The 13,991-nt window shown below is 45.0% G+C and overlaps 1 protein-coding gene across 1 annotated transcript in view; it reads right to left on the reverse strand.

Annotated features, from left to right (window-relative positions):
* The window catches only part of TCERG1L (transcription elongation regulator 1 like), a 249,767-nt gene that overhangs the window by 42,180 nt on the left and 193,596 nt on the right, over window positions 1-13,991 (reverse strand). The window contains exons 7-8 of the mRNA XM_015429033.1: window positions 9,542-9,636; window positions 2,975-3,063 (exon numbers count right to left, since the gene is read on the reverse strand). Coding sequence (XP_015284519.1) covers window positions 2,975-3,063; window positions 9,542-9,636 — 184 coding nt within the window. The remainder of the gene's footprint in view (window positions 1-2,974; window positions 3,064-9,541; window positions 9,637-13,991) is intronic.

Genomic DNA, 13,991 nt, shown 5'->3' on the forward strand with positions numbered 1-13,991 from the left:
GAAAGAGTGAGATACAAACGTACATGCAGATTCTGGGATTATGTCTGTGGCAATCCCTGCTGGATCAGATCCATGAACACCCACCCAAAAGATGGCTGTCAGTCAATGCTGATGAGTGTTTGACTGTATTAAAATTGATTTCAGACTACTGAATGTTTACAATAAGGGAATGAAAGATGTGGACTGTGATTCCAGACTCAGATGCATCATGGGGTTCGGAAATTATCATGCATGATGCAAAAATCTAGGTTGTGAAACCAAGGGAGCAAGGCAAAAATTCAGTACATTGTGCATTAAACAAATTCCTGCATTCATTATAAATAACCTCATGCTGTCCACTCAGCATCTCACCAAGCACAGACAATTATTTTATGTTCTTGTAACACATCTAAACAGCAAAGGACATCATACTGTTTTGCAGCCTATAATGCATTGTGAATATGAGAGTACGTGCAAGGTATATTTCACTAACTTAGAAGGTTATGATATCAGTAAACTTTTATGGGGCAGGTGCACATGAAGTTAAAAAAAACCACCCTAACCAAAGGCTTCACCTATTTTAGTCAGATCCACCGGGGGTCCGACAACCCTACTTTCTGCAGGGCTTTCCAACAGTACCAAAGTCTGAGAAAACGCAATTCCCATCAACTATGGCAGAAAGCGAGGGGAAGATTTGTAAATTTTTGGCCACTTTAATTACCTTTCCCCTCTTGCCCATTATAATACACACATTCCATCACAAATATAAAATTTGTTTTTTTAAGAAGACGGGAACACAAGGGAGATGGTAGGCACCAATGCCTCTCCAGGGTGAGGTTTCCCTTTCTAGCATTCACAAAGTTTCATGCTTTTTGGAGTGTTTGAGAAAGATGCTTTCAGGAAAGCAACTGTGGGGAATCAAAAATGAGGGGGAGGGTATCCCTATTACTATTTGCATTATGCTCTGAATGGCTGAACAAAGCCAGTGGGTGTGGGGCAGTTTGCAGAGAAGCAATCAAAAACTCACCTTTTTCATTTGTTTTAAGCTGTACAACCTGGAATCCCACTCATCCATCCTGCTCTTGTTCCCGAATGACATCCCAGCGTATGCCGGGTGATGTCACATCAACCACAGAATCCATCAGAAGCATGGAGCCAACCTATGAGTGGAGAGGGTTTGGGATCAATTCCAGGTTTTTACTAGGTGTATTAATTTAAGCGAACAATTTGTCATGGATTTTGATACGATTAATGTACTCTTATAAATGTGTTGCTTTTGTATTTAAAAAGGCATAAAAGAAGACAATGCTCCCTAAAGGTTTGCTCCATGTTTCAGTGTGATTCTGTGATGGATCATCTGATGGAATCAGCATGAAGCTCAATGGATGTAATTCTTGATTACCAAATCCCTTCATGACACTTCAAGAGCATTTCCCTAGAGGCAAACCAAATCCTAGATTTCTTTACTGCACAGACCCCAGGGTTTAAACAAGTATGAGAATTTCAAATATGTCTTTAGCCTTATTTCTACTTAGATAATTAAATGTCCATTTTGAAATTTCAGGATGGAAAGGGCTACAGGTACAAATATTTAAGAAAATACATAAAAAAATCTTTTCCCACCATTTTCATGCAGTTATGCAAAGCATGGCAGTTCACAATGGCTGTTTATAAAAGAAAATACCCATTTTCGTGCAGTTATGCAAAGCATGGCATTCGTTCACAATGGCTGTTTATAAAAGAAAATAGTGAAAAAGTATCATGTTCAGTATTATTATTTTTCATTCCTTTGACTCAAATTAGGTATGGCAAAACAGGTGACGAACGGTGCAATCAAGAGCATTTCCTGGGAGCAAGCCCCATTGAATAGACTTCAGTAGGATTCTGCATAGACCTGCTTACAGAACAGTTACAGTGTCATCCTAAGAAGAGTTACACCCCTCTAAGTCAACTGAAGTCAGTGGTCTTAGAAGGGTGTGTCAAGGAAAGGAGAGGTTAAACCCCGTGGGTCCTCAGGGTGACTAAGCACAAGAACCAGACTGCTGTTTATATAATAATATTGTTTATTCAAAGGTTTTAAGGAAGAACACATAGTTATTGCTAACACATTACTCAGAAATCATACAGAACAAAAAACAATAATGCTAGCTTCACTATCTAACACTGTTCCAAGTTGTGTTGGGTGGCACGGACCTCAGCTTCAATAGGAAGGCTGCAAATCAGCATTGGCTATGTCCTTAGCAATTGCGAAGCATAGTGCAGGCCTATAGTCCATGAAAATTTCAGCTAGCTACCCGTTGGGCCCCAATTGAATTATAGCCTTTGGCCCAGCATGTCAGGTGATGGCGATATCCAATCACAACGTGTCTGGAAGATGATATCACCTCTCACAGCCTCCCCCCTCCCACCACAGATCACAGGTTCCCATGAGAAACTAATTTATCATCCTCCATCTTTGGCCTTGAGGATGATAAGTAGCTTGCAAGCCAGAGAGTCAATTATCAACACCTACAGTTCAGCCCAGACCCAGTCCCGTAGCCTGGGTTTTTGTGGTTTGTGAGGCAATTTTTTGATGGTGGGGCTGCCATTATTTGCCATAACGAAGGGGTGGTAATGTGCTTCCTCTCCCTTTCCTCCTGCAAGATTTAAAGGGCCGTTCAGCTGACTGGCAGAGAGCAGAGATCAGCTGGAGGGCCCTTTAAGTCTTGCAGGAGGGAGGGATGCTTTAAATGCTTTTGGGAAGAAGCAGTGGGCCTTTAAGAAGCGGGGGGGGCCTTTGAGGAAGGAAGCAGAGCCCCCAATAGCCCCACCGTAGCTACGGGCCAGGCCCAGGCCAAAGACTGTTCACATTAACCTTTTTTTTAGGGGGGGGGGGAGGATAGGAGAGAAGTCACTTTGCTTCACAGGGTATAACTCTGCTTAGGATGGCACTGTAATTTATGTTTGACAGTGATACTTACAGACAGGGAATGAGAAACAGTTTACATATGCTTACCAAGGAGAACCTGGAACCGGAGTGGATGCCACAGGCTTGTTGCCATTTGAAGCACTATCATCTTCTGGGAGTAGTTTTATAGAACAACTCTTCACATGGAAATAAATAGAGATGAGCCAACAAAAGGCATCGTTAACATGATGAGTTCTATTTATTCATGTTAATAATATTATTTTGTGGCCATGCCAGCAATGCATCTATCTACAGATTAGCTAGATTAGGCTGGAGAGAAAAATAGAAGCATATGCCAGATGAGATAATGAGGTAATCATTCTCCCATACTTATCCCCAATAATATAATAGTTTTGTAGAAGAAATGCAGTCTGAGTTTAAAGAAATAAGGTAAAAATTTGCAACTGAAAAGAACCAACCGACTCCATGTTGTGACTCAGTTTTGTTGTGCCAAAACAGACACAGCATGTAGAAATTATTTTACAATTGATACTAAGGAAATTAGGCTCAAAATGTGGTATTTGCCACAGAATGTGTGTGTGTGTGTGTGTTTTCAAGCTTCTCTCTTTGCCAGTGGATGTACACAACCAGTTTATCCCCAGGCTGGAGCTGCTGGAGGCCAATATGAGCAAGGGTCTCCCTGCATCTGCTGAAATGGCTGGGCAGGGATCACTCACCACCCCAGTGATTCCTTTGGAAGCCAGATTAACAGAATGTAGCAACATGGTGACTGGCATGGCTTATCCCTCTCATTGTATCCCAGATGCACATGGCTACTGCCCATGTCTAAAGCAAGCTGTACAAGCAGCACTAGCACACGCTGCTCCCTTAGATCAGGCTGGTGTGGCACAAGAAGATGTTTGAGGGCCCCATGTCTATGCCACAACTCCCTGCTTTCAAGATGGGCTCGCCTTAGACCCTGCTGGGGTGACACAGGAAGAGGCTGTTTGGGGCAGCAAAATGCCTTGAACACTAAATGGGTGTGAATAGGCTGGATGTTGGGTGGAGAAAGAATCAGAACCCGTTTCACTGTATCCAAGTGCAGCACTCTCCACTGCACTGTATGTGCTCTTGAAGTTAGCCTTTAGCAAGTCCCTTTCTGCTGGCATAAATACTTTGTGAAACAAATGGTAAATTCTTCATGTCTTGTCGAGATGAATAATATGTAGAATAATATGTACAAGAATAATAAAATATGTACAAGTGGGGGACCTGCAATGACATGTGTGGGGCATCTCGTGGGATAGGGTGGGGTATAAATTAAACAAACAAACAAACAAACAAATAAATAAATTCAACCCTTCCCACTATTTCCTTTTTCTCTGTTAGCCCCCATAGCTTCTCCCAATTTCTGGCATCCAGCAGCTAACCTGTCTTTGACTGTGATCACACACACTAAATAATCCACTTTCAATCCACTTTTACTGCACTTTCCGACTGTATTTTACTGTGTGAACTGCCAAAATCCAATTGGAACGTGCATTCGAAGTGGATTATTTAGTGTGTGTTATCACAGCCTTTGTCTGCCCCCCCATCTTCATCTTCCCCCTTTCCTTCCCACTTGCATCCTCTACATAGGAAAACGATGGCCCAGATGTGCAGTGGTGGCCAGTGGGCTGAGTTGTGTGGTGGGAAATTTACAAGGACTTATAGGAGGCACCTTACTTTCCCCTGTATTTTGTCCACAAATTATTTCGTCTTTCCCTTCTCCTGGAATCCCATATTCTCACCTTTCCCTGTTTTATCCCCCTTCTTCCCCCCCTCCTTTCCAGTCACCAACCAACCCACTTTTTCTCTGCCCCTCCATCATTGGCTATACTGATATTTATTTACTTCATTTATACCCCACCTTTCTCCACAATGGGACTCAAAGCAACTTGCATCATTCTCCTCTCCTCCATTTTATTCTCACAACAATCCTGTTAGGCAGGTTCCTGGGGTCTACATCCTTTATCAGTCGCAAGATGCTGTTCCTGCATTCTAGCAATATGAAAACAGTCCTCCAGTGGTCTCTAAGTACTCAAGTGGGTTGTAGGAGGACCTGTACATTATTGAATCGTTCTCTCCAACACAGTGTAATGCTTAGAGTGTTGGGCTAGGATCTGAGAAGCAGGTTCAGGTCCCCAGCAATGCTTCCTTTAAGCTGTGGAGTCTTGTGAGCAGAAATTCCACTTTGTGAGCTACTGGCATGAAAGATGTGAGCGAGAGATTTGGCTGCTGCATACATTAGTTTGCTCTGGAGCCATCCCTTCCCGAGCTAAGGCAAAAATATGTGTGCCAGAGGCTAAACAACTGTGAGCTAGCTCACACTAACTCAGCTTAGAGGGAACACTGGTCCCCAGTCTTCCATGGAAGCTTGCTGTGTGACCTTGAGCCAGTTACACACACTCAGCCTAATCTACCTCACAGGGTTGTTGTGGGGATTAAATTGAGGAGGGGAGACCAATGTATGATGTCCTGAGCTCCTTGGAGGAATGGCAGAATGAAAATGTAGTAAGGAAATAAGTCAGTAGGTAAATAAAGTGATGATCCAGTGCCTAATAGTTAGGGAAGCAAAATCTACACAGTAACAGGGTTTCTGTATACTAAGGTTTTACATTCAATAAAGAAAATAAGAAGTGACATGATTTGGAGTAAGCATGTTCTTAAAAAAAATATATTGCTTTTCCATTACAAAAACTACAAAGGATGAGGAGTAAGCATGTTAATTGCCCTCTGGAAAAACAGACTATGGCCCCGGTCACATGGGCCAGACATCGTGGGGGGAGGCGTGGCTGTTTGCCCCACAGCGAAATAACGTGTGACTGCGCGATCAGGCATCCCCTCGTGGTCTTGTCGAGGTCCCGTGGTTAGGGGGGAGGTGCTGCTCACACGACGCGCCAAAGAAGCAGCGCGGCACGGCAAACGGGGTTGTGTGGGGTTTTTTTTTAACCTGAAGTATGTGCATGCCCCATTGAGTGCTTGTGCACATCCCTGGAGACTTTTTGGGGAAAAAAACCTTTTTGCAATGGGGCATGGGCGGGCGCCAGATGCCACCGGAAACACGATCAGATGCCCGCCCTTGCCCCGTGGTTTCCGGAAACTAGTACCTCCGAGGTATCTTTGGAGGGAAGCCTCGGGTTCGCCACGGGAGCTCTATGCTTCCCAGATGTGGCGGTGAGATCGCGCCCGGAAAATCCGCCTATCTTCCATCGCAGTAGTGTGGCTACTGCTCCGTGTGACCGCAGCCTATGTTGAGGATAGTTGAGTATAAGTTAAAGGGAAAAAAAGAAGGAAAATAAAGGAGTGAGGCAAAATTGGCTTGTCTGTGTTCCTAGCCATTTATAATATCCTGGAAGGATATAATTTTTTATTTTTAGTTTTATTTTTATATTCTATTTATAGTCTAGAGATCCTCAAAATCAAGAAATCACTCCATAGTATTTACCTATCCAATCTCTGAGAAGACCTATCATAGTAATTCTTCAGAACAGGGCTATTTTGGGGCAGGAACGCACAAGAACAGAGTTCCGGCCGGCTTCCAAGTTGGCCATGCCCAGCAGGAACTCATTAGCATAATAGGCCACACCCAACAGCAGAAACTCATTAGGATTGGCTACAATTAGGGGTGTGTGGCCTAACATGCAAAAAGCCCTGGGTTTTGACAACAAACAAGGTAAAGAGAATAAGAAGCAAAATGTGGGTGTGGCTGGATGACCACACTTCTGGTAACATGGGGGTGTGGCCTAATATGCGAATGGACTGTGCTACCAGGGGTGTGGCCTAATATGCTAATGAGTTCCTGCTGTTGGGTATGGCCTATTATGCTAATGAGTTCCTGCTGGGCTTTTTCTACAAAAAAAGCCCTGCTTCAGAAGATTAAAGCCAGTTCATTTATGCTAGTAGCTTAAAGAATGAATAGCATGTCTACAAAGGGCTATTGCTGTGAGTGATTAAAGCACAATAATATACAAAAGCAGTGCTCTACATCTTCAAAACTACTTAATGGATTTGTAAAGTATTTTAGTGCCTCAGCAGTCCAGGATATATATTGGGGACATAAAACAAAGGTGATCTCAAAGATTTCACTTCCACTAACACATAAGAACTCTAAAAGGCCTGTAGAGATGCAAGGAAAAGATCAAGGATATGTGTGCAACCTTCTCCTAAACAAAGCAACAACTAGGGTTGTCAGCAATGCTCCCTCTAAGATATGGAGTCCTGTGAGCAAAAATTCTACTTTGTGAGCTACTGGCATTAAAGTTGTGAGCCAGCGATTTGGCTCCTGCATGAATTAGTTTGCTCTGGAGCCGTCCTTCCTGAGCTAAGTCAACAATGTGTGAGCCGGAGGCTAAAAAACTGTGAGCTAGCTTACACTAACTCAGCTTAGATGGAACACTGGTTGTCAGGTCCTTCCTCGTTGCTGGCAGGGGACTTTGGGGAGGGTGTTCCTGGAAGGGGCGTGGACATATCCAATGTGATGATGTCACACAAAAGTGACATAATTACGTTGGAAACCAGTGCCCTGCACACCTGAACTCCAAGAGGCAAATTTGCCACTGAAGTTCAGGTGCCCCCCTGCTTCTTGCAAACAGCATTTAAAGGAAATTTGCCACTGGAGTTCAGGTGCACCCCTCCCACTCAAGAGTGGCACCTTCAATACACCTCCAACTATCACCCATCTGCTAGCCCAGTCCAGCAAAATTATTCTGCATGTTTCCCAAAGGCTCATTGGGATGCTTTTGAAAGGCTCACCATGACCTAGGTGGTATACAGCAGGCCTGGGCTAGCAGAAAGGGGGATGATTGGAAAAGGACTGAAGGTACCACTCTAGAGTGCCCTTTTAAGCCACCGGTGGTCACTCTTGGGGGCAGGGCTTCCCCCTGCTGGCCAATTGGCTGGCAGCAGGCCATGAAATCAGAAATCCCCCACCCCCATCTAGGGACTGGCATCCCTAGCAACAACAAATATTTATGTTCTTGAACCTGGATCCTATACCATGCACAATTCTTTCTGGCTACTGTTAAGGTTGTTCTCTTCAGCAGAGACAGGGCCAGGGTTAGCATACCCTGAAATGGGGCAACTGCCAGGGCTGATCCCCAACCATACACCTCTCCTGCCCCACTTTGTTCTATGAACTTCTCGACAACACTGAAGAAGGACATGTGGGTGGTACGCAGTAATTACACTCCCCCCTGCATACACTGGCCAATGCTGTTGTGGAATGGGTGTTCAGATGGTACAGACAACTGAGCATGGGCAGTGAAAGGGCTTGAAAGTGGAAGAAGGGTACACAGGTGTATGCAGGTGTTGGGGTGAAAAGGAAAGAAAGGGGGACTGGTGGTAGGCAGATGGGGTCCTTTGGGCACTATCTGCCCTGAGCCCCCCCCCCAAACCAGGAACCAGCCCTGTGTGGAGAGCACTTTCTCTGGCACTAGGCACTTCTGTTCGTGCTACACCAATGTTTTTGAAAGAACCCCTAATGCCTGGTACATGAGGAATACTCCCTGTGTAGGAGGACCACCTCCAGCGCAACCAGAAATAAGAGTGCATGGAGCAAAGGGACAGCATCCAACCCTTAAAAATTTAGCAAGTAGTTGAAAGTAAAAGGAAGCATTAAGAGAAGATCATCTTAGACTGATATACACAGAAAAAATGGTGCAGGCATTGTTCTAGTGAGCTGACAAGATGGTAGAACTTCAGAAGTTAGCTACTCTGTACAGTACAGTATAGCACAGTACTTGTTGAACTGTTTTTCTCCCTTTCATGATCTTGTTTAACAACTTTATGAATGATTTCTAACAGAACATTCCATAAATTCAATAAACAGGGATGCTGGGTCATCCAGTGATCTAGACTAAAATATCTTTGGTTTTTCAGGGCCAAAATATGAAGGATGCCTAAGGAGCTTTTAGAGGCTAAATCAGGTCAAGTCCTTGGTGCTGAGGAAGTGTGAGTTTGTTACTCCTTTCTCCTGCAATTTTTTTTTCTAATTGGCTTTGGGAGACTATTCAAATTGGGAATATGTATCAGTGAGAAAATGTTAATACATTTTCCTCAGTGTCAAGGCCCTGATCAAATTTGTTCCCTACACCTCTTTTACAGCACCATACTAAGCACAGATATTTCCTCCTAATCCTCCTATAATTAGCTGGATGTAACTCTGCTTAGTATGATGCTGTAAAAGAATTCAGTGCACTTAGAAGGGTGGAACTCTGCTTAGGATCACACTTTTAATTTTTTTAAAAAGCCCAGAGGAGATCCTGCTTACCTAATTTGGCACTTACAAAGGAGGACTTGAAGAAAGGATTACATTGTTAGAAAGCACCTCCATGTAAGAAGTTCTTTACATTAAAAAAAAATGCACATCAGGGAAAAGCCCTCCTTGAGCATGGATGTTTTGTTATAGTGGCAAATAAATGTTTAAAATAAATAAATTATGGATGAATTTTCCACCAAGAAGTCTTAAATGGTAGACTACCAGGAATTTTGCACCATGGGATTTATCAGAATGTTTGAAATGACCATTACTTCTGGCTGACCAAGACAGAGCCATGGCACAGTAAATAATAAAGAAATACTTTTAATCACTTCAGATCAACATAATTCCAAATGAGAATAAAAGGACAAACAAACCTTCTCTTCTTCATTCTCTGTTGGCTTGTTTTTTATTTCAGTATGTAAAATCAGGGTTGGTGGGCAGGAGGTCCTGTTTGATTCTTTGCCTTTATCTGAAATGGACCAAAATAAATAAAAATACAACAAATGCCTGTTTCTCAGGACCTCACCTTTTTACCCCCCCCCCAATCATTTAGAATGTTCACAGTTATTTTGAAAGGTAGGAGTCTCATTAGTCAAGCATACAAATGGCTTTACGATTTGTTGTGTCCGCTGACTGCCACCAGGGGCCAGCGAATACCCCAGAGCTTGACTCTGGAAGAACAATGGGGCCTAGGCTCCTGGTCCCTCCACTGGGGGACCAATGGGACCGTGGTGGGAGATTTAAACCCACCAACGGACCTGGGGGTGTGTCCCCAGGTATGTATATAGTTGGCCTGCTGGCCATTTGTCTTTTGTCTTTGTTGTGTACCAGTAATGCGTGCAGGGTAACATGCGTGCCTCAGCGGGTCTTCCATGCGGCTAATCCACTACACAATACGATTTAACATAAATGTTTAGGAATTATGCGTTCTACAATATCTCAAAATATATTGTGTCAGAATATGGAAATGCATTCTGGCTAACAATGCAACTCTCGGTTAAAAGGCATATAACGAACCTAAGTAGGGCTGGGTGTAATCTGTACTTGGATTAGGTACTGGAATCCGGTGTGGCAGTGCGTATCACACTAGAAAACCCAGAATTGACATCATTACATCAGGGTGATGTTCTAGCATTTACCTCAAACTCTAGTTTGCGGTGAATCCTAGAATGTGGCTCTGATGTATCTCCCCCCCCCTTTTTTTGCTGAAAGTAATATCACACACTGGCACAGTACTCCCCCCTCCATTTTACTCCATTTTTTTTATGCTGCCCTTGGTAGGGGAATGCAGGTAAGGGATACTATAATGGCAGCCAACGGCAGCTGGCTGCATGTGGAGGAGTGGGGAATCAAACCTGGTTCTCCCAGATTAGAGTCTGCCACTCTTAACCACTACACCAAACAGTCATTCTTCACAAGGCATCTATAAAGTAATGTCATTGTTCTGGAAGCACATCATAATTTATGGTGATCAGAAAGTGAACTTCTGACTCTTTTTCACTCTTGGCAACTCTCTTGTGTAAATGACTGTGGGCATAGCTGCTAGTGTGATATATCAACTGTGTACAAAACAAGGAGCAAAGAAACCACAGTCACAATTTTGAACTTGGCTGTGAGCATAAAGATCTAGCAGAAGCTCTTAGGCTAGTTAATCTCACTTTTCACTCTGCAAATTGAGATTTGTGCTGGGACAAAACCACTGACAGAATGTTGGCAGATACATTTTCTCAGGGCTCAGGGCATTTCCCTTGATGCTTGGGAACAAAAGACTAGAGTTTCTTCCTCCACTTTCTAAAAACAAATTATCCACAGTGGAAAAAAAGGATGAGTCCACACCAAGAGCTTTATTATCTATTTTATTTTTAAACTCTTATCCCAACCATTAAATATCACCTCAGATGATTAGCAAAAGTCACAGAAATTAAATATTAATTTTTCAGTAAGAGATAAAGGTATATTTTATGTTATTGCAGAGACAGACAGCTTGAAAAACACACTTGATTTTGCATCCAGTTTTAGAACTGAAGTATTAATATTTTATTATACAGCAAATGGTTGGTAATGGGGGTTAACATTGGGTCAAATTGAGAAAATATGATCCTCACCACTGAGAAGCTTTTATTTCTGAATTCATTTGTAATTCAGCCTGCACAAGACTAACAGTCTTACAGAGTAACCATATTCCAAAAGGAACAGTATGCAGGACAACTGGATAGCAAGTAGTCTCAGTTTGTCTCTCCACTGCATCCATAATGGGCTTATTCAAACATCTATTAAAGCGGGTTATTATAACAACACACTGCTTACATGCCTGCAGCCTTCACAGACTTCATGAACATTTTTAGCTCATAGTACGGAATAATAAAGCCAAAACATTTGATAGTTTTTAAGCTTGTATTCTTTTCTTTTTTTTTCAAGGTGATCAAAGCACAATACAGAGAAATTCAAAGCAGTTTTCTACCCAAATACTGCACAGGTAAAGCCTATGTAACAGCACAGATGGACCTTCGTGAGGCACCCAGAAGTCACTCTCTGGGCATAGTAAATTACAGCCTTGACAATTATTTATTGGCATGTCACCACCAGACTATTTGTATGCTAGCAGTGGAACAGAATCTTGACATGGATTGTAATTCTGAGAGCTAGGAATTACAGTTTGAAATCTATAGCCCTGCTGAGGAAAAATCAGCAAGGGAAGGAAGAGGGGAGCCCTGTCTCACCAGATTTTAGGACTATTTTGAGAGGGTTAGTACACATATGCATGATCCTCTGGATGTGACATCACTGGACTCCCAAGAAGCTTTTCTCACCAAAGTCTCCTTAGTAAGGAATTTAAAGGGACAGGTCCTCTGGTTGATTAGAACCTGGCTAAACAACAGAAAGGAGAGAGTAGGAGATTGCTAATTTCCCAGTCCAGATCTCTGTATTATTCCCCACAATTATATTTTCCATACAGGGATCAGTCTGTCTGTCTGCAGGGCCGGCTCACTTGCTAGGCGAACTAGGCATTCGCCTACAGCGCAGGGATGGCGGGCCCTGGATGGGGCGCCGATCCTCCCCGCCAAAAGCTGCTGCCCTGCCCCACCGCCACCCCCATCTACCTGGCTGAGCTGCCCGCCACCTTCCTCCCGCCGCCGTGCCCTCCCTGCCCCTTGAGCCGCCTTGGGAAAGGAAGGCGGAGTAGAAAAGGGGCGGATGAGAACGGGCCTCTCGTGGGAAAGAATGGAGGTCCAGTCTGGGGGAGGGGGGCTGGTTGCGAGGCGCTTCTTCCCAGGGCAAAGAAATGGGGAGCCGGAGGCCACGCCACACTGTGCCACCGCCTTCTTGCTCCCACACGCTCTCTCGCAGGCCTGGCTGGCTTTCTCTCACCCCCCTTCCCTGCAGCCTATGAGGCTGGATCCTCGGAGCCCAGAGACGCAGCGGACCCTCCTGTGCAGAAGACTCCCAGCCTCTTGGTGACTGAGAGCCTGCCCGGCTCCCCCTGGGGGCCCCCCGGTGCCGGGGCTTTGGCGGCAGAAGAGTGGTCCCCCCACCCCTCTATTTTCTAGCTGCAGCCGACCTCCTTCTCATAAAAATTATGGAAACAATAAAAACGTCACTCAAAAGAATGCTGTTGTTTGTTGTTGTTGTTTTAAAAAAACACCTTATCAGCAAGCCTTTTAAAATCCTTTTTAAAAGAAACTAATTGGGCAGGCGGCCGGCCAGCCAGCCAGCCAGGGTCTACACACTGGCAGAAGCTCCACCCCCAGCTTCTAGGAGCCCTCAATCAGGTTGGGACAAGCTGGGCGGGGGTTGCACGTGCAGCGTCTTCTTGCTGCTGCAAGGGTAAGTTGGCTTGCAGGTACCTGGCTGCCATCTGGCCTTTGCAAATAAGGGCGGTGGGGGGAAGAGGCAGAAAGTTTTGCTGCTGGGGTCACTGCAGATCCTGGATTCAGAAGCAGCAGCAGCACATGGCCCTTTTAAATGGCAAGCTCCTGGATGTGCAAGGCAAGGCTTCTCTCACACTCTCCCTTCTAGCTGGTTTGGAAAGGTTGGTAAAAATGTCAACTGGCTGTAAAAGAGGGGTGTGAAGGAGCGATCCAGTCCCAGCTGCTCCAGCTTAGTCAGTCCCATCTGCTTAGTAAGAAGCCACAAGGGCATGCTGGGCAATGTAGTCTACATGACTTCCTTTGCAGTGGAAACAAGCGGGGGGGGGGTGAGAAAATCCCAGCCATCCGTCCCGGGGAGAAAGTGAGTGGGAAGGGCCTCTCTGCTACACCCAGCAGTTTTTCAGGCAGTCTGGAGAGACGGCTGGAGGAAGGGATAGGGGAAGGGGAAGAGCTACAATTCATGTATGAAGAGCTGCAAACAATTCATGATTTTTAAAAAAAGTAACCAAAAAGTCCCGTTCTCATTTGAAGGTGGGTTAGGGTAGCCAAGTGTGAATTCAGCCACAGCAGGGGACTCCCAGCTGGCGGCTGGAGCATGCGTGCACAAGCTTTGCACGCGCGCCGCATCGACGTAGCCTGGAAGACTGGGCACGCCAGGGACACTGGGGGTGGGGCCACGACCATCCGAGGAAAAAACATAGAGTTTTCCCTCGGATGGCTGTGGGCCTGCCCTCAGCGTGACCCCGCCCCCAGCCCCGGAAGACTGGGCACGCCAGGCACACTGAGGGCGGGGCCATGACCATCCGAGGGAAAAACATAGAGTTTTCCCTCGGATGACCGTGGCCCCGCCCCAGCGTGCCCGGTGTGCCCACATCACTTCCGGGCAATGTTTACGTCGGGGTGGAGTTCCCCCCGGGGCCTGATCTGCCTAAGGTGGGTCAACACGGGGGGGGGG

Source organism: Gekko japonicus, unplaced genomic scaffold (genome assembly GCF_001447785.1).
Source record: "Gekko japonicus isolate JY-2015 unplaced genomic scaffold, Gekko_japonicus_V1.1 scaffold1545, whole genome shotgun sequence".
Classification (NCBI taxonomy): domain Eukaryota; kingdom Metazoa; phylum Chordata; class Lepidosauria; order Squamata; family Gekkonidae; genus Gekko; species Gekko japonicus.